General features: G+C 39.5%; 2 protein-coding genes across 3 annotated transcripts in view; one reads left to right on the top strand and one right to left on the bottom strand.

Annotated features, from left to right (window-relative positions):
• The window catches only part of LOC143291607 (uncharacterized), a 50527-nt gene extending 40868 nt beyond the window's left edge, over positions 1-9659 (top strand). For both annotated transcript variants that reach the window (XM_076601560.1, XM_076601561.1), the window contains exon 13: positions 273-9659. In XM_076601560.1, coding sequence (XP_076457675.1) covers positions 273-1126 — 854 coding nt within the window. In that variant the 3' untranslated portion in view covers positions 1127-9659. The remainder of the gene's footprint in view (positions 1-272) is intronic.
• LOC143291609 (ATP synthase F(0) complex subunit g, mitochondrial-like) lies at positions 9332-14718 on the bottom strand. The gene is made up of 3 exons (XM_076601562.1): positions 14580-14718; positions 10829-10977; positions 9332-9720 (listed from the first exon to the last, which is right to left on the bottom strand). Exons 1-3 carry the CDS (start codon positions 14695-14697, stop codon positions 9592-9594), a joined length of 396 nt encoding a protein of 131 aa, XP_076457677.1. The 5' UTR covers positions 14698-14718; the 3' UTR covers positions 9332-9591.
• Positions 14719-20231: the final 5513 nt, after the last annotated feature.

Genomic DNA, 20231 nt, shown 5'->3' with positions numbered 1-20231 from the left:
TACTCAAACAAAGGCATTTTCAGCCACAATAAAAGTACAGGTGCACTTTTGGGTGACTGTAGAACAGAGCTGTGCCATTTAGTTTTGCACAAAACCATTAACTTATGAACTACCAATTTTTAAACTCACAGTACGCTATAGCGTACCACAGTAACAAAGCATTGTGCGCATGAGGTATGCTATAGCGTACCTTAGTACAGAAAGAGTTCAGATTTGACTGCGGATGTAAACATGATGAAGTATTCAACATTCCCATTTTTTATTATGTCCAGGCGCCGCCCCAATCCCAGATGACGATGTCATCCTCATCGCAGATGTCACTTCTGTTCATGGACTTGAGCGCGCCATCATCATCGTGATTCCTGAAGTGAATGACCCCCCTGCCCTGCCTGCCCGCTATCAGGGCATGCTATACCCAGAGCCTCCCCTCAAACCAAAGCCCGAGAAGAAGAAGAAGAAGAAGAAAAAGGATAAAGACAGTAAGTTTCTTCCCAAACACCTGAAAGATGCCTTGAAGAAAGGAGAGCAGGAGGGGAAGGACGGTATCACCGTAACAGCATCGGGTGAAGTGGAGGAGGACATTGCCGACACAGTCACCCACACAGCGGCAGAGGCACAGCCCGCCAAACCAGATCCCCACATGGAGGCAGGGAAAGAGGAAGGCAGAAGTCTCGCCATGGCTGCTGGGACCAGCCAGGAGGGAACAGGAGACGATGGCGTCGAGGATGAAACACAGGACATGGATGTGGACCATCAGAACTCAGACACTGCACCCAGGCCAGAAGAGCCAGCACCAACAGAGGACTCAGACATGAAGGAGTCTGCTGCAGGTGGCGCCACAGGCGCTCCACCCTCACAGAAATGTGGAGTGAAAGTGGATGACAGCCAGCCATCTGCAACCACCCACATCCCAGAACTGGACACCCCCTACACCTACAATGACACGTTCAGTAAAACTGAGATCACTGCTGCTTTGCAGTCTTTGTCGCCACTGTCTCGAAAGGACGTTTTCTACATTGGCTCTCGTGCTGTGTGTCAGATGATTCTGATTCACTTGGGCAAAGGCACGCGTAACAAGAACATCTCCAGTGACGAGCCCATGCAGACCGAGGGATCGACAAATTAGAGTTGAGTTACAACGACCTGTTGACTGATGGCCCTAACGTCATGTTGTTCAGCGCTGGGGTCTTGAATCAGTTATTTCAGTTACGGTTGGGTATGAAACAGACGCCATAACCTTGCCTCTGATAATCTGGATGTTATCTTCCTGTGCAATTTAAACGGACACAAGCATCAGCTCTACCCTGGCAATGCTTGAAATGTACAACGAGGTAAGGTTGCTGTATAAAGATATTAGGATAGACAAATGTTAACTGCACTAAATGTGTGGAACGTCAAATGCAGGAGATATTGCCTTATCAAGATTTCAGGACAAACGTTAACCACACCCACAGTGTGTGAGCAGAAAACTTTTTCATTTTTTCATTCAGGAAATATGATACTGTATTACACTGAGGTAGGCTTAGTATCTTGTCTAAAGAACGGACATTTTCTTGCTGGACTTAGTGTTCAGTTTGTGATGACGTGTTGTGAGTTTTTAATTGACCCAGTGCGTTTGTGTAAATATTTGCAGTTTCAACATTTACATAAATGCAACTAAATACAACATATAACAAACAAGCAACAAGTATAACTAGTTAACATTTTAAATGGACATAATTTTTAAAATATTTTTTAGTTTACTCCCTACTTTCCATCAATATATGCATCAGCTTGCACATGCCATCGTATGTGACAACCCCAAATTGATCATATATGCAAAAATACAGAAACACCCTTCTAAAGCAGGAAAGTTTCCCCAGACACATCATCTTCACTTGCTTCACGAATGTGGAATTGTGTGAGCAGAAAATGATACATGCTTTGGTGTATTGAAGAGTGCAAACACTTCACCAGCATGACTGACAAATTATAGATGATGAAGTACTAAAAACTGCATTCATTGACCATGGCTGGTTTCCAAGCTTTAAATGTACTGGATTATCGTAACAGCAAGAATAAATTCTTTGTAAACTTACCATGGGTATGAAATAACTGAAGGACATTTTTTTGTGTGTTGTCAGGACTTGTCTGTCATTGTCAAAAGAAAATCATTTTACCCTGTTCAGATTCACAATCATTTTAATCCTTTCATTGAAATATGCTTTTTTCACCTTATACACTCTGGGTTCCTTTTTTTTTTCTTTTTTTTTTACTTCGATGGGGTATATTGTAGAGCATGGTCGGCTATATGCACAATGGGTTTGGTGGGGATGGGGGTTAGCTGTGTAGCTTTCATACACAGCATGCATGCTGTTTTTTGATAGTTCAGAATTTGTGAGAAGCCCCACTTGCTCATTAATTTTGTAATGACCAATTGTGATATCATCATAATTATATTGTTGACATTTTTAGAAGTGGTTCATACATGTTTTGACAGGGGTTACATTTTAAGAAAGGACATACATATTTTTAGGAAGGACCCACACTTTAATCAATAGTAGAGCCCTATAAGTTTTACATTTGGGCCAGCAGCAAAGTGAAAGCTGTATTATCAATGGTTTCTCTAGTCAATGGGAAATCATTTACAGCTTAGTCTTTTGTGAAGGACTATGACTCTCAAACAAGGAGGCAAAATTGCACAGGTTCTTAGTGCTGCAGCCTTGCGGGCTAGTTGGCCTTTGGGAACCATCCCAACACCGACTGTCCTAAAACCCTTTTGGCCAAGAGAGTGGGGATGTAACTTGGGCAAGATACTCTCCACTATAATCAAATTCTGGCCCAAATAGTCGAAACAGCAGTTGCCTCCTCTGCTGTTCTGATGGTCATAGTCAGACACGACTGACTATCATATATATATATATATAGAGAGAGAGAGAGAGAGAGAGAGCCCTATGAATTTTTAAGTGGGTCTTCCACTTTTAGGAAGGACTTAATGTCATTAGAAGAGGCTTACACATTTTTAGGTGGGTCTTCCTTTTTTTGGAATGATTTGAGTCATTTTTCTATGTCACCTGTTTACTGGCAAATATGCAAACAGTTTCTCTTTTAGGGATAGGAAGACATTCTTGAATCTTATACTGTTAGAAGGGTCTTTTACTGAAAGAAGGTATGTGGACAGTGAACAAAATGATTTGTACAGAACTTAAACAGCTGTGGAAAGAATGGTCCTTGCACAGGGAGGTCAATTTGTATGGTGCTGTGCATTGTTTATCATTCTTGCTGTGGGGGTGACTTTATGCAACATATGATTTGTGTAGTGCATATTTACAGTATCAGTTACTTTTTTTTTCTTTTTTTTTATCATTATCATCATTATTAGTGGTTTTATTCTGTTTGTTGTTGATTAACAATTCAGAATATATGTTTGCATTGTGTATGCTTATCAAATCTACATCAATACATTTTGAGAAATCACTATTTTTCTAGGTTATCTTTGATTCTTCAGAAGTCCTGCCATAACGAAAACGTGTTCCATTTTATGGAGATGTGTGACATGTTTTCGTGTAAAACGCAATATGCCTGACTCTAAGGAAATTTGCTCTGTTTAGGACAGTATTTCTGAGTGGACATGTCTCCTTAATTCTACTGACCTTGTTGAGAATTCTCTCGATGTTGTGGCCTTTAGTCTAGAATAACGTCACTGTTCTAACTTTGTAATTCTGATGTTCTCTGGTTTTGTCTGGAATTCTCTTCAATGTTCTTTGTCTAGAAAATATCTGTTGTGATATTCTGACTTGTGTCTGGAATTCCATTCATGTTTTGACTGTCTAGAATTCTGTTGACATTTTGACTGTCTAGAATTAGGTATGTCAGTTTATGATGCCCTGGCTAAGTATGGAATTCTGTTGATGTTGCATCTTTGAGAAAATTTTGTTTATGTTCTGAATTTGTCTTGAAGTAATGATGTTCTGACTTTGTGAAAAAAAAAATCTGTTGATGTTTTGTTTTTTGTCTAGCTCTATGTTCAGATTTTGTCTGGCATATTTTTTTTTTCTTCTGTTGATATATTGACTTTTGTCTTAAAAACAATTGATGTAATGTCTAGAAATCTGTTGCTGCTCTGTCCAGAATGTTCTACTGATGTCTGGACTTTAGAGTTTTATTGAAGTTCTGGTTTGTTCTGGAAATACGTTGTTTTTACTTTGTCAAGAATTCTGTCATTATTTGTCCAGAGATCTTTTGATGTTTAGTCTGGAATTCTAATGTTCTATCTAAATTTTTATCATTTTGTTCCAATTTTGCATATAATTCCATGTTCTGATTTTGCTAAAATTCTATCATGTTCCGACATTGTGTAGAAATCTGTTATGGTCTGTTTAAAATTCTGATTTTTGTATACTTGCTATTTGTGTTTCTATACATACTTACCTGGGCCTTTCACCCCTCGTGGGGTATGGGCCATCAACAAGAGACCTCCATGGTCCCCTATCCTGAGCCTTTGCCTCTGGCTTCAGGAAAAGCTGCTTGGTGTCTGCCTGGAGGCCTCTTCGCCAGGTGTTTCTCTGTCAGGCTTTCTCTTTACCTGAGGGTGCCATGTCAGGCCTTTTCTGGTCATGCTTGACAATAATTTTCTTAGCATGTGCCTAGTTGTGCCTGATCCATTCCCGTCATCGTCTTTCAATTTTGCCGTGTGCATGCTGCACAGAAACTCGGTTGATCATATCAAAATGATGGTTGTTTTTGTTATCCCCCATGTCTCAGCACCAAACAGCAGCACTGACTTCACACTGGAATTGAAAAGCCAGATTGTGCATGTGTTTCGACAACACCTTGGAGCTCTAGAGACTTCTGTATAGTATTATGTCAGTTTATAATGGTCCCCCATGGGGATGCCAGGGGTCTTTCGTCACACACTGTGCAGAAAGGTCTTTCCAAGTTCAAAGAGACACTCGCTCAGCAGCACGAGGAAAAGAGAATGAGAAGAAAGGCTGCAGCCCAGGCAGACAGACCAGTGTCAGACTTCATCTGTGCCCTCTGCCACAGGGACTGTCATTCCCGCGTTGTTGGACTGGCCATCCACACCCGACGCTGTACCAGGATAAACACCTAGAGCGCAACTCCATAGTCTTCCGAGACTGAAGGATGCCTACCGTGATGGTCCCCCATGGGGATGCCAGGGGTCTTTCGGTATAAATAGCATCCCCGCCTTCTGGAAATTCTGTGCTAGAAATTTCCTCTTTTCTGTCACTCTCTTTGTTTCTGCCTATTTTCTTCCTTCACTGTTGTCTCCTTTTTCTGCCTTCCCAGTCCATTCCCATTTCTTTTTTCAAGCAAGCCTTGACACTTTTTTTTTCTCTTTTCCACAGTCTATGATGTATTATATGTGCTGTTTTGCTCTGGCGATTAGGTAATCAGATGTAAACAGTGGGGTGGGTACTAGCTGCCCATTCTGCAGTGTTATTTGCCTATATGGCCTTTTTTATGTATTTTTGTTTGGCTTCGAAGTCGTTTTTTTCCTTCATTACGATTTTTTGTTATTTGGGGATGATAAATTAAGCGGAATGACTGGCATCCTCAGCATGGCCTTGTCTTATTTGCCATAAGGAGCTAAATGGTTGGGATACTGTGTCATGAAGTGTGTTTTGTGGGTTTGTCAATGTTTTTTTGTTGTTTTTTTTGTAAATGTGACAGTGTGCAGTTGAGTATTTGTATGGTTTGACAGTGTCCTGATATGGCCCTGTGCAGTCAGCTGGACCATAAGCAACAAGAAAAAGTTTATGATGCTCTGAATTTGTATAGAATTCTGTTGGTGTCCTGATTTTGTCAAGAACTTGGTCAGAGTTGTGTTCATGTCTGAAATTTTGTTGATGTTCTAACTTCATTGAGAATCAGTTTCACTTTTTATTTTCCTGGTAGCTGACAGAACTTTTTTTGTCTTTTTTATTTTATTTTTAAAATATGAATATTTCATTCAAGAAATTTTGTTCTTGAAATTTTCTATATTGTTATTATTTTGGTTTTTTTACTAATGTTTTATTGTTTTTGTTTTTAAATGATGATGAAGGGAAATTATCAAAAGTGCAATTTCTAGTTAAGTGTCTGTCTTATCATTCTACCACATTCTGCAACTGTTGAACAGACTTTCATTCCAGTGTAGCGTTTAACATGTGCAGTCCAAACATACCATTCAGAACACTTTTTCAATGAAGTTTGCTCAGGTTTGTTTCTATGTTTAGGACTAGTGTTTCGAATTTGAAGAAACACGTTTGTTTTTTTGTTTTTGTTTTTGTTATTGTTTGTTAAAAGTATTGTAACAGTGCTACTGACATAAAATGAAGAAATCATGTTTTAATTTCATTATGTTTTTGATGAGTGATAGCCATTATTAGATAATTATCTCCCTTACTAATAATCAGTTTTCAGCCTGTAAGTATAATGTCCCATTAACGGGCACATTGAGAGATGAGTGTGTTTATGTAACTTCCATACTGAGCAAAAGAAGTTCCATTTTCAGCAACAAAAATTGTAATTAACTGCTACTGCTCATTGTGTCAGTATGTCACAGAAAAATACAAAGTTTTGTGCATAAAAAAGAAAAATATGATAGTACTTTTTGTGAAAATATTTAAATCTATTTTGTGCCCTTCCCAGAGGTGCAATATCATAATGATTAGTATGTATAGAAAGAGCTGATCATTTGCTATTTTTGTGCCAAATTTGGTATCGAGTATTTCCAGAGAAAATGACAATATTAAAGTTTACCACACACACACACAGACAACTGAACATTGTGTTATTACATAGAATCACAATGTTTACACAAGTGAGTCAAAAAAGGCAACGAAAGTGAAAAAGAAACATGTACTTATTTCTCTTTCATTAAGATGCACAATATTGTCACTGTTACTGCTAGTTTTGTCAGTGTTTACTTCATCTTTGAGTAGGACACCATTTTTTTTCTATTTCAATTGATAAGCAGTCTTTTCATCATTCTGATTCAAATCTGTCATGGAAATTCCTGAAAAATTCAGAGGATTGGCAGCTAGTTGTGCAATTTCTTCTGTGGATGGTAATGAGGATGCTTGTCATGAAGTGGAATATCTTTGCAGCTCATATCCATATAATTTACATTGCAAATGTAAAATTTGCCTGGTTTGGATTTCTAATATTCTGTCATGCTTATAGAGTGCCATTTCTGGTTTAATAGGTGAGTTTAGCAACCTATTGCTTCCCCCCCCCCCCCCCCCCCCCCGAGGTCAAGTTGATAAAAGCTGTAGTCTTGAAAATTTTACTACAGTTGTTCCTTGCGTGTGTCAGGTTGGGTTTGTTTTATTGTTTGATTTTTTTTTTATCTTCTGTTTGCAGCATGTTTAAATTCAGTATTGGACATAATATTACTCAACTAAATATTGTGTCATACTGTCTTTAAGATTTGCTTGAAATTATTCAAATTAATTAAGTTTGGTAGTTTGTTTTTTTTGTTTTGTTTTTTGTTTTTTGTTTGTACTTTTGTTTTTTGTTGTTGTTTTTGTTTTGTTTTTTTCGATTTAAATGACAGCTTGATGTCTGTGATATGTGCCTGAAAAAATGTCATTTAAGGTCCTTTTTCAATGTTGACAGTATCAAATATTTGTAAATAAAATGTAGGCGAAGCAAGATTTTACGAATCTTTCAGTTTCACAAAATCATGGTTCACAACTGAGATGTGGCAGTGTTTTTTGTCATTGCAAGGTGTGCTCAAGACTATTCTTGTGCATATGCTGACCCGTTGTGCTTCAAATCTGTCTTTCAGAAAACGAGAAGTCTTCTGCTGTGGATATGTGGACACACACTTGCTTGTAATTGTATATTATCCCCTGACTGCTGAACCTTAATGAAAGAAATCAGTGTGGCATAAATCTAAAGTACAGTTACTACTTTTTGTGTATTGCGGTCATTGATATTGCTGAATGAAAGTGATGCAGTCCCAAGAGGAAGAAGCCCTAATAAAGAATGGTGACTGACATCCTGACCTTTAAGCTTGGTATTATCAGTGATCACTCGGCTTATATCACAGACTGACATAAGTTTACATTTGGGCCAACAGCAAAGTGAGAGCTGTGTTATCAATGGTTTCTCCAGTCAATGGGAAACCATTTGCAGCTTAGTCTTTTTGTGAAGGACTATGACTCTCAAACTAGGAGGCAAAATTGCACTGGCTCTTAGTGCTGCAGCCGTGTAGGCTAGCTGGCCTTTGGGAACCATCCCAACACCAACTGTCCAAAAACCCTCTTGGCCGAGAGAGTGGGGATGTACTTGGGCAAGACACTCTCCACTATAATCAAATTCTAGCCCAAATAGTCGGAGCAGCGGTTGCCTCCTCTGCTGTTCTGATGGTCATAGTCGGACACGACTGACTATCATATCAGTGATCAAGACGACAGCTTTCACTGATGACTGTACTCTGCAGCAGTCAAGGGGTTAAAAAGCAATCCTTTTGAATTCAAGCAGTCTGATTATGATGGGTGCAACTTTCTTCATCTGTGATGCTCCTAACCTGGAATGTTTGGTTTTCACTGGCAGACAAGCAATATGGAAGTGTTAGACATTTTTGATGTGGCATCTCAAGGTTTATAATTGATTATGTTAAAAGGTAACATTAGCATCAGTAACCTTTTTGCCTTCAGAAACAACCCTATCAGTGACCATTTATTTGCTTTTCATGTGTATGACAAAACTTTTTTTTTTTTTTTTTTTTTTTTTTTTTACCTGAAGGGTGCATGTGCCATTATTTTCATTCAAAGATGACATGCAACTCTGCTTTGTTGCAAGCAGCAGAAACATACAAGGCAGCAAAAGGAACATTTCATTGTTGTTGACGTTCATGAAATGCTTAAAAGGGAAGGTGAATAAAAGACTGAACGATGGAAGAAGGTGGGAGGAGTTAAATTCAGATAACCATCCTGCATTGTTTCTTGTTTTGTTGTTGTTATTGTTGTTGTTGTTTTTTTACTTATTCCAATTTAATTTCATGAATTCAATGAAGAATAAAGAAAATGTTTGAAGAAATATAGGTCATAATGCCCATGTGTCAGATGTCAGTTTCTGAGTCTGCCTTTCAGAATCATGTATCTGTATGACCATAAAAAAAAAAAATATATATATATATCTATAAAGTGAAATTTGCTATAGGCATGTGTTTGTGTGTGTGTGTGTGTGTGAGTGAGGGAAAGAGAGAGTGTGTTATGTCTATGATCTATTTTTTGCTTCCTTGTCTTTACTTTTAGTATTATCCACAACCTCAGCATGTAACGTATACACATTCACTGATCTCTGCACACTGGAACCTCAAGACAACCACAAAAGAAAATCAGCACTAATTTTTCTTTAATTTCCTTACAAACTCATAGTTCTCAGAGCTACTCTTTCTCACACACATATAACACCATGGTCGAAATTTTGTGAAACACTCACAGATTACACTCAGCTTTTTTAGGTTGTCACAAACATGCACAAACCTAAAAATTCAAAAGGATAACAGGTTGCTCACTCTGGCCTGTGTGAAAACTGTGGGCTCTGATGATTCGACTAAACACATGACTTTCACAAAGACCTTACAACGATGAAGAGTTAGATTCCAGCTTCGTAGTGAACGGCACCAGGGATGTAGTAGCCGACCAGACTGCCGCGACCTAGAACTTCTCCGATGAAGAAACAGAACATGATTTCTGCTCCCACTAATGTGTTCAGCCAGGCCTCCTGGAAAAAAACAAACCAACCAAAAACAAGATAAATGAGTCTAGCTCTGAGAAATCCTGATCATTGTTGTAATATTCATTTAGCTCTCACCGAATAATCATCTCGGCTATTCATTTCATGTTTGTAGAAGGAGTATCTGGGAAAAGTGTCAAATGCTCCATGACTAAACACTCAGTGAACATAAAAATCACATAAACTGATGAAATGCGACTCGTGCAGTTGAACGGCGAAAGGTTTGCAGCAATAATACAAGGTTGTACTTCAACATCCGTATAAAGAGAAGTCCCGAGCCGATACTGAACACTGCAAACATTTAATTTCCAGATTGACCAGACTGATATTCAGGATTTATGCTTGAGAGCTCCATTTTCCTCCTAAGGAGCATGGTGAAATAAAGCTGAGTTGGGGCAAACAGTAGTGTATGCTGTCAATGTAATGAGCACCACTCATAACCAATGACTCTTGCACGTGCACTACCATTCTTTCCAATGGAAAACCACACCTGTCTATAATTATAAACCAATGAACAACTGAAAATATATGGCAGAAAGTGAGAAACACTGAGTCTTCAAACAAATATTTCGAGCTGTTCATGGTGCATTGGTTCCTGAAACAGCTGTTTGTGTAGTCAGTGAGAGATCAGTGGTAGACCTATGTACCCTGTATAATTAAAATAATAATCTTTTTAAATGTTTTTGATATTTCAATTTGAAGAAAATATACCTGCATTTATGAAGTGGTCCTAAACTTTTGGTGAAATCTGTATTTCTTTTCAGCCAAACACCATGACACTTCAAAGACTTCATTTTAAGTTTTCTTAAAAAAAACAAAAAAACTAAAAAAAAACCTTCCTCGAATGGGCAATCAAAGTGTGCAGATCAATCCATACTTGCTATATCACATCCACTGAAGAAAAAAAAGCAAAGGCAGATGCCTGACCATATCATACTCCAGGCATAATGGATAGGTTTTTTTGTTTTTTTTACTTAAAAGAGAGAGAGAGAGTGTGTGTGTGTGTGTGAGTGTGTGTGTGTGTGTGTGTGTGTGTGTGTGCCGGAGACAGAATGACCTTAAACACAAGTTGACAAAACCACTCTGCTTCTCTTACCCTGACAGTGAGGGTCTTCCACTTGCCGGTGCGAGCTGCCTTGATGAGGTTGTTGAAGCCTTCCTGCACCTGAGGCATCTCTCCCAGCGTGGGCGGCTTCAGCTCCACCTTGGCGTAGGTCCAGAAGGTTTGCAGTCGGGGAGTGGCATCTGCAACCACACACACACACACAACCCCATTAACTTCAATTTCCTTTCTATCCATCACTCAAAAGCAAAAAACCAAAAACAAAAAATCCCAACCGAGTGCTTACCAGCAATGAACAAGACAACATTATGTGCCACATGGCACAGAGAGGATTTCAGTGGAAGAGTTTAAATCAAAGTGTCGACTAGGTCACTACTACTGTACTAGCCATAGAATTAACACGTTTTATTAACAGTGGCAGTGTTCAGCACTGAGCTGAGCAAATCACACTGATTGGTTGAGCTGAGCAAGCCCTTTGGGACTGTCAGTACTCTGTTACCCTATCTGCCCCCACCCCCCTCCCCCTCCCCTCCAAAAAAACAACAGCAGCTAAACTTGCTGGCCAACTGTCAAGCTACCACCTGTAGTCTGCACCACTTTGGCACAATCACATTACCCCCAGGCCAACACTCCACTCTAAAAATCCATGTACAGTCAAATCTGACTGAACCACTCTACCCCACTAATCTTACTTTGATAGTGACTGACAAAACCACATAAACTGACTTATTCTGAGTGGGTAGCTATTTTTGAATTTGATTTCTCTTAACACATCTCTCTTGACACACGTGATGTACCATCTGAGTGGAGCATCGCTAATGTAGCACCCATCTTCAAGAAAGGAGAGCACTGCGACCCAGCTAACTACAGGCCAGTAACTCTGACGAACATCCCTTGTAAAATTCTTGAGCATATCATTGTCAGCAGCCTCATGAACCACCTCGAGAGCAATAAAATCCTGTGTCCTAAACAGCATGGTTTTCGCAAAGCAAGATCTTGCGAGACCCAACTGCTGGACTTTACTGAAGAGCTATTCACCGCCATGGAACAGAGAAACCAAGCCGAAGTGATCATAATGGATTTTGCCAAGGTGTTCAACCGTGTTAACCACAGTCTCCTCCTCCATAAACTCCACCACTATGGAGTTCAAGGCAAGATCAACAAATGGATCAGGGCTTTCCTGCACGAGCGACAACAGTCGTAGTCAATGGAGCCTCCTCAGAGCACGCCAATGTGAGATCAGGAGTCCCGCAAGGGTCGGTTTTAGGCCCAGCGCCGTTTCCAGCATATATCAATGACCTCCCAGAGCAGTCCACCTCCTTGACACATCTCTTTACTGACGATACTGCTGTTTATCGCCGCTCTGCTAGTGACTATGACCAACGCAAGCTCCAAGATCTCCACCGTCTTAAGCAGTGGGAGCAGAGCTAGGCTATGGCCTTCCACCCAGGAAAGTGTACCACCCTCCCTGTTACCCGCAAGAGAACCATCACTGAGAATCAATTTCGGCTCCATGGTCACATGCCACATACCCTGGCGTCACCATCTGCCAAGACCTCAGCTGGGACCTACATATCAACATCATCTGTGCCAAAGCCAACAAGACCCTGGGCTTCTTGCGACGCAATTTGAAAGTGAGCGCCACCCATCTGAAGGAGACTGCCTACAAGACCTTTGTGCGGCCCATACTTGAGTACGCCTGCTCAGTATGGGACCCACATAACCAACAGAACATTGGCAAGACTGAGGCAGTCCAAAGATAATTAAATTGTTTAATCATATATTTAGTAGTTTTGAAAATAAGGTTATTGTCTCTGGAGATTTTAATGACCCAAATATTGACTGGCAAAACGAGGTTTGTTGTAAGAGTGACGAACACCCGGCCATAAAATTTTTGGAGTGTGTACAGCAAAATTATATTGTACGACTGACTACCGAGCCCACTCACTATAGAAGTCTACAGACACCCAATGTCTTAGATTTATTATTTACAAATACAGAGGATGATGTTTCTAATGTGGATTACTGGCCTCCTTTTGAAAGAGCCACCATTCAGGCAACTATCACCCAAGAGAACAGTTTGGATTTACCAAGGGTCGCTCGTGTGTAACACAACTACTTGTTATGTTACATGATTGGTTAGTCAAGTTTGATGATAAAGTACCTGTTAATGCAGTATACCTTGATCTGATGAAAGCTTTTGATTCAGTTCCCCATCAAAGACTTATTAATAAGCTAGCTGGCTATGGTATACAAGGCAAGCTTCTATCATGGAATGATGGATAGATAATTTTTTAAATGGTGGATTCCAATTTGTAAATGTCAGTGGCAGTAGTTCGTCTAAGATAAAGGTAACAAGTAACAAGTCGTTTACCACAAGGTAGTGTTCTGGGCCCAAAACTGTTTATATACTTTATAAATGACATGCCTGGTGAGGTTGACTGTGATGTCAAAATTTTTGCGGATGACACCAAAGGTTACTCAACCATCCGGAATATAGAAGACAGAGACCATTTACAAATGTGTGTACATACATAAACTGGTTGAATGGACAAATACTTGGCTGTAGCAATTTAATAGTGAGAAATGCAAAGTACTCCACCTCGGAAAGAACAATCCACATTATGATTACATAATACAAGAGAATGGATCAACTCGTGTACTGGATAGTACAACTGCTGAAAAGGATCTGGGAGTCACCATGGACCCAGAATTCAGCTTTGATACATATACAACTTATAAGTAATATTGTGAAAAAAAGGAAATCAAATTTCTGGTATGCTTTGAGAAATATTATAAATAAATCTCCTGAAATTATGGTTCCTTCATTCAAAGCTTTAGTTAGGCCCATAACTGAATATGGTGCCCCTACTTGAAAAAGCACATGATAAACATGACTGATGGCGTTCGGCGCAGATTTACTAAGTGTGTAACTGGTACTGGAGACTGTAGTTAGGAGCGCCTAGCTCTATTTAAACTAGTTGCCCAGTCTAGAATTTAGGTGACTAAGAGGTGATCTCATTGAAGTATTCAAGATCATGCACAATATTTATAATCCCTGCACTACCTCTTCCCTGTTCACCTTGGCTAAATTTGATGACTCAGGGCACAACTTCAACCTTAACAAGACTAACTTTGTAACTAACCAGTTCCACATTTTTTTTTTACTAACCATATCAATAATCCGTCAATGCATCATCAGTAAACGCCTTCAAAAACCAAACTAACAAAACTTTTATTAGTTTTAAGGACCATGTATTTTCCATCGATTTCAATCTTTAGGCTATTGAATCCGAAATAAATGCAGTATACACTATGCCTGATTAAACCTTGGAACAGTTCACTGTATAGTGATCCAAAAGCAAAAGTGATCCAAAATGGACACTATTACGAGGGCAAAAGGCTTCTACTGTTCTAGCCTATAGCCGAATATTTCTGTGATTTTGTGACATTGACTTTGTGTGTGACTTTGTGTGGTTTAACAATTCATAAATTGACCCAGAAATCTTGACAGTCTAAATCTTGACAGTCTCCTGACCCAGTCTTCTTTAATTTTACTGCTCAACAGGACAGGAAACGTCAGTTTGTCATCGAAAGTTCTTTTCGAACTACGGCCTCCCAGCAACTGAGTACTCAGACACACCTGTCTCGAGCAGACGAACTTCGTCTTGGTCACCATAAAGGTCAATGATCGTTTTTGTGTGAAGCAGTAACACTTAAGCGATGACACTATGACAAAATAATAAATAAATCATATAAAAAGTAAATGCACTTGCTCACTTACATTTCACAACATTGTTGCCGCTGGACGTAGCGGCATTCACAAGTCGCACAGCCAAGGTCGATGCTGCCTTCGCCATTTTGTTTGCCGGAGAGGTTAACAATACGCATGCGTGTTCCATTTGTCTTTTTACCACTTCAAGCGCTAACACAGTTTGCATCAATGATAATAAAAGACACTTATATAACACACTGTCCAGAAACCTGCTTTGGGTGCTTTACAAAACACTTTTGTTTACATAACAAATCATACATCAGTGTTGCCTATACACACCAAAATGTGACTAACAAACCAAACACACACACACACACCGGCACTGGCACACACACACTGCACAGATGGCTCACTGAGTCACCAAAGACCAATCTGGTTGGGGATTCACTGCGAAACAAAATGGAAAAACAAATAGGGAAGAGAATGTTGCCTACAAAGTCACAACCTCCAGCCAGACGATGGAATTTGAAGCTGTGACACAAATTGAAAGTGGAATGGGAAGCTCAGATGAGTGCCATGAGGCAATGCGCAACTTTCAGATTCAAAAACGTACATGGTCATATACTGCCCGGGACATGCAGGTGTAATGGGAAATGAGCGATCGAACTGACAGGCTAACGGAACAACAACGAGCGACCTTTATCTGGGAAAATCAGAACATGATACTCAGAAAAGTCAAAGAATGCCAAAAAGAACACTGGTACAAGGCCATCACACTATCGATCGCCTCAAAGAAATAAGGGTAGAGAGAGGGAGCGGCCGTAAGTCTAGCATGAAAGGTAGAGCACGATGCTTTGCAAATCAAACGAATATCCGGGTATCGTTTCCAAACCAACATTGCGCAAATTTCTTCAAAACGGAACAGAGTCTCTGCAGTGGGCTTTTCCAAATACAATAGACTGAGCAACACGCTCAGTAGACGCCACGTTCCCGGCTGGCATCAGAGATCTTTTCCCATCCCTCTTGCGGCCAATCAGTGGCAGCCTGCATGCGGGCGCGCGTGTGTGTGTGTGTGCCTGTGCGCGTATGTAGGCGTCACAGTGTGTGTCTGTGTGTTTGTGTGCGTGTACTAGTATGCGTGTGCGAGTGTGTAAGTGTACACGTGTCAGGCGGAGAGCTCTGTGCCAGTGCACTGACGTGCGGCGTGCGCGCGCGCGCACACGTGTGTGTGTGTGTGTGTGTACTGTACGTGTGTGTAGGCTGTGTGTTTTACATTCATTTGCTTATTTGTTTATTCATTATCATTATTGGTTGTTGTTGTTGTTTTTTTGTTTTTTGTTTTTTGTTATTCATTATCATTATTGTTATCTTTTCTTTTTGAATTTTTTCTTATATATATTTTGTTTGTTTGTTTTCTTTTTTTATATATTCATTCACTTTTTTTAAACTTTTTTTTTTCTCAAGGCCTGGCTGACTAAGCGCGTTGGGTTACACTGCTGGTCAGACATCTGCTTCAGTTGGCAGACGGATGTGCAGCGTATATGGATTTTTCCCGGAACGCAGTGACGCCTCCTTGAGCTACTGATTCTCATCTGATACTCTCTTCTCCGTGATCCCTTCCAACCCCACATTTGCATTTCACAGCATTTAAAGTTTTTTTTTTTACTAGTATTTACAAGTTCGTGAGATAACCGTGTTCGTGGTTGCTTCAACATTTCTCTTTCCTCAATCTCCAACCCCATCCCTCCTCCCGGCATCTTTCATGCATGCTTTTTGCTGTTTTTATGTCAACTCGATACTGGTAAATGTATGTTTGTGTTACCAGCGAATGTATGAATGTATGTATGTATTGTTATTATTATTATTAGTCATGATGTGTTTGACCTCATCACAATGGTGGGTCTTATTTTTCAACTTTTTTGTTTGATCAAAAATAAAATGAAGTAGTACATAATGGCTAAGTAATTTTTTTAAGGAAGGAAAGATAATAAGCAGCAAACAGATCATCAAAATCAGTGTGACACTATCATCCTTAATATCTGAATACATGTATTTAATCAAGTTGTAATGAAAAGTCAACTCAGTTTTACTCCAGATAGAATAATTATTTGGATGCAGGCATCTGAATACAAAGTTAAGAGAACAGAGATATTTAGAACTTCACATGGAATTACAATTTCACAGGGAATTCCAATTTCACATTGAAAACGATTTCACAGGGATTTAGAATTTCACATTGAAAACGATTTCACAGGGAATTAGAATTTCACATTGAAAACAATTTCACAGGGAATTAGAATTTCAAAGACAATAATTCCAGAAAGCTACAGCCAGTGAAAAATCTAGAACTTTACCATTTTATTCTAACACTGAATATACTAAACATTTCCAAGGCAGAAGTTGCAGCCCTTAACAGAATCGTAAAAACTGCCACCAAGATTACCGGGGCTGATCTACCTTCTCTAGAAGACATGCATGATTTTTGACTCACTTGTGTAAACAAAGTGAGTCTATGTTTTAACCCGGTGTTCCGTTGTCTGTGTGTGTGTGTGTGTGTGTGTGTGTGTGTGTCCGTGTGTCTGTGTGTCCGTGGTAAACTTTAACATTGACATTTTCTCTGCAAATACTTTGTCAGTTGACACCAAATTTGGCATAAAAATAGGAAAAATTCAGTTCTTTCCAGTCATCTTGTTTAAAACAATATTGCACCTCTGGGATGGGCACAAAAAAAATAAAAAAGAAGCCTAATTATATGCAAACTGCATTTACTGTTATATTTAATTTTTTTGGATTCTCTAAACTTGGCACTTTGACCTCTTATTCTGACACAACAACAAGAGGAGTCATTATTGTCAGTTTTTGTTCAAACAGGAACTTCTTTTGCTAAGCATGGAATTTTTATTTATTTTGGAAACGTTTTGGTGCAGAGTAAAGAAGGGAAATTACTCTGTAATTAATGCTAGGGGGCTTAATATATCACAAGTGAGTCTTGAAGGCCTTGCCTCTCTTGTTTCCTTTGTCATGTAAGCTGATTTATGTACCTTTAAAAGAATGTATGCATGATAGGTTTGTATGGTTTCTTGCTTTATCATGTAAGCTGATTTATTTACCTTTATAACAATGTATGCAGGGTATTTTTGCAAATAAAACCCTCTTACATTCACGGATGTTGGTTCAGGACTCTATGTTCTCCGTGTGTGTGTGTGTGTGAGGTGAACAATTTTGTCTTTTTTTCCTTCTCTTTTTTTTCTTACATTTTTACACACACACACACACTTCATTCACAACAGCACCCACACACACACACACTCTCTCTCTTTCTCACACACACACACACACACACACACTCTCTCTCTCTCTCTCTCTCTCTCTCTCTCACACACACAAAAGAAAAGTGAGAAATAAAACATGTGCCACTTTCCTTATTCCTGTTACCTTTCAAGAACGCTATCGGATGCTTAAACTTATGGCTTGTTAACATTTCAATCATCTACTGAAATACCTGTTTTCACAATCAAACGCTCAAAGCAGCTAGTCAGCCTTGATCACATTGATGACATCCAATGCCTACAAAAAAGTGATATGTCCCAACTAGGTGGAAATTTTGTTGCAATAATTTTTAGACTAATCTAGATGCTTTTAAAAGCAAATTAATATGGTAAATTTACACAATGCATAAGTGGTGAACCAATATTCATGTCTAAAGTTCATGTTCTGTTTGTCGCTTCAATCAAGGCATATGTACCATGTTTATCAGGCAGGATGTCAACTGATGTTTTCACTTGGTCCGTTGTATTACATGTCCCGTAGTTTGCAGTTCACTCACGTACTTGCTGAAGTCTTGTGTCTAGGAATACAAGGAAATTGTTATGTACTTTTAACAGGCACTCACTAACCTGTATGCACTAAACTGCGCTTTTTTATTTGCTTTTTTTTTCTTTCAATTTCCTCTTCCTCCTCTGGGACGAAGGTGGCACAATGGGTAAAACACACAGCTGCCAATATAGTGAGTCCGTGAGGGTGTGGGTGACATGGATCACAGGATCTTTAACGAGAGTATTTGATCTCCTGTGAGCGCACACACACGAAGAAGGTTCAGGCACTTGCAGATCTGTATGTAATTGTACTGACCTGAGAGACTGGAAAAATCTCCACCAGGTGCGCTGAAACAAGGGGTCGAACTCAGGAAACTTGAGCAGAAATCCAGTGCTCTATCCATTAGACCACCACACCCGTCCAAAAAGTAATGCAATACAATACAGTAGAACTCAGTCAAGTTACAAAGTGGATAAGAATCTTTGCCAGCTGGGATCGTACTGTTGGTATCAAACCTGTTTGCTGAAGAACCGATAAGTGTTTTCAGGACTTAAGTGGAATAATTGTGAAATGGTTTATTCAAGTACAGGTCTAGGCCCCTTACGTAGGCGTAAGTGAACTTTTTGTTGTGCAAAAAAACCTCATTAAAATACTTGTGAACATCACAGTACAAAAATACAGCCGAATCGCTCTTTGTAAGTTCAGATGAAGAAAAATGAACTTTTTTTTATGAATTAGAAATTTCTTTGAACAAGAAAGCTTTGAAAAAAAGAAAGAAAGAAAGAAAGAAAGAAAAAAAAAAGAACAATGACAGGGGATGCTAGTGAGATAACATGTGGAATGTTGGCCCTTTTGAAGATCTGATGCTGCCACACCCTGATAAGTTAGAGAGGTATTAAGAGAAAGAGTTCAAAGGCAAAGAGAGAGGACAAAGGCAAACAGAAAGAACAAAGACAAAGACAGAGAGGACAAAGACAAAGAGAGAAGACAAAGGCAAAGAGAGAGAACAAATGTAAAAAGAGAGGGCAAAGGTGAACAGAGAGGACAAAGACAAACAGAGAGGACAAAGAAAGAGTACAAAGACAAAGAGGACAAAAACAAACAGAGAGAACAAAGGAAAACAGAGAGGCCAAAGACAAAGAGAGAGGACAAAGGCAAAGAGAGAGAACAAATGTAAACAGAGAGGGCAAAGGTGAACAGAGAGGACAAAGACAGAGAGGACAAAGAAAGAGTTCAAAGGCAAAGAGAGAGGACAAAGGCAAACAGAAAGAACATAGACAGAGAGGACAAATACAAAGAGAGAAGACAAAGGCAAAGAGAGAGAACCAATGTAAACAGAGAGGGCAAAGGTGAACAGAGAGGACAAAGAGAGAGGACAAAGAAAGAGTACAAAGACAAAGAGAGAGGACAGAGGACAAAAGCAAAGAGAGTACAAAGACAAAGAGTACAAAGGCAAACAGAGAGGACAAAGACAGTTTCAGTTTCAGTAGCTCAAGGAGGCGTCACTGCGTTCGGACAAATCCATAAACGCTACACCACATCTGCCGAGCAGATGCCTGACCAGCAGCGTAACCCAACGCGCTCAGTCAGATCTTGAAAAAAAGGAGAAAAAAAAGGAAAAAAAAGACAAAGACAAAGAGTACAAAGACAAAGAGAGTACAAAGACAAAGAGGACAAAGAAAAAGAGAGGGGACAAAGACAAACAGAAAGGACAAAGAAAGAGTACAAAGACAAAGAGAGTGGACAAAGACAAAGAGAGAGGACAGAGGACAAAGGCAAAGAGGACAAAGGCACAGAGGACAAAGGAAAAGAGAGAGGACAAAGGCAACGAGAACAAGGGAGGTGGGAACTCAGAATGAGTGGTGTGGGAGAAATGCTATTGACACAGTGCAGATAATGGGACAG

The sequence above is a fragment of the Babylonia areolata genome, chromosome 17 (assembly GCF_041734735.1).
Source record: "Babylonia areolata isolate BAREFJ2019XMU chromosome 17, ASM4173473v1, whole genome shotgun sequence".
Lineage (NCBI taxonomy): Eukaryota > Metazoa > Mollusca > Gastropoda > Neogastropoda > Buccinidae > Babylonia > Babylonia areolata.
The sequence above is the reverse complement of the archived record's forward strand: the minus strand, read 5'-3'. Positions and strand labels throughout refer to the sequence as shown.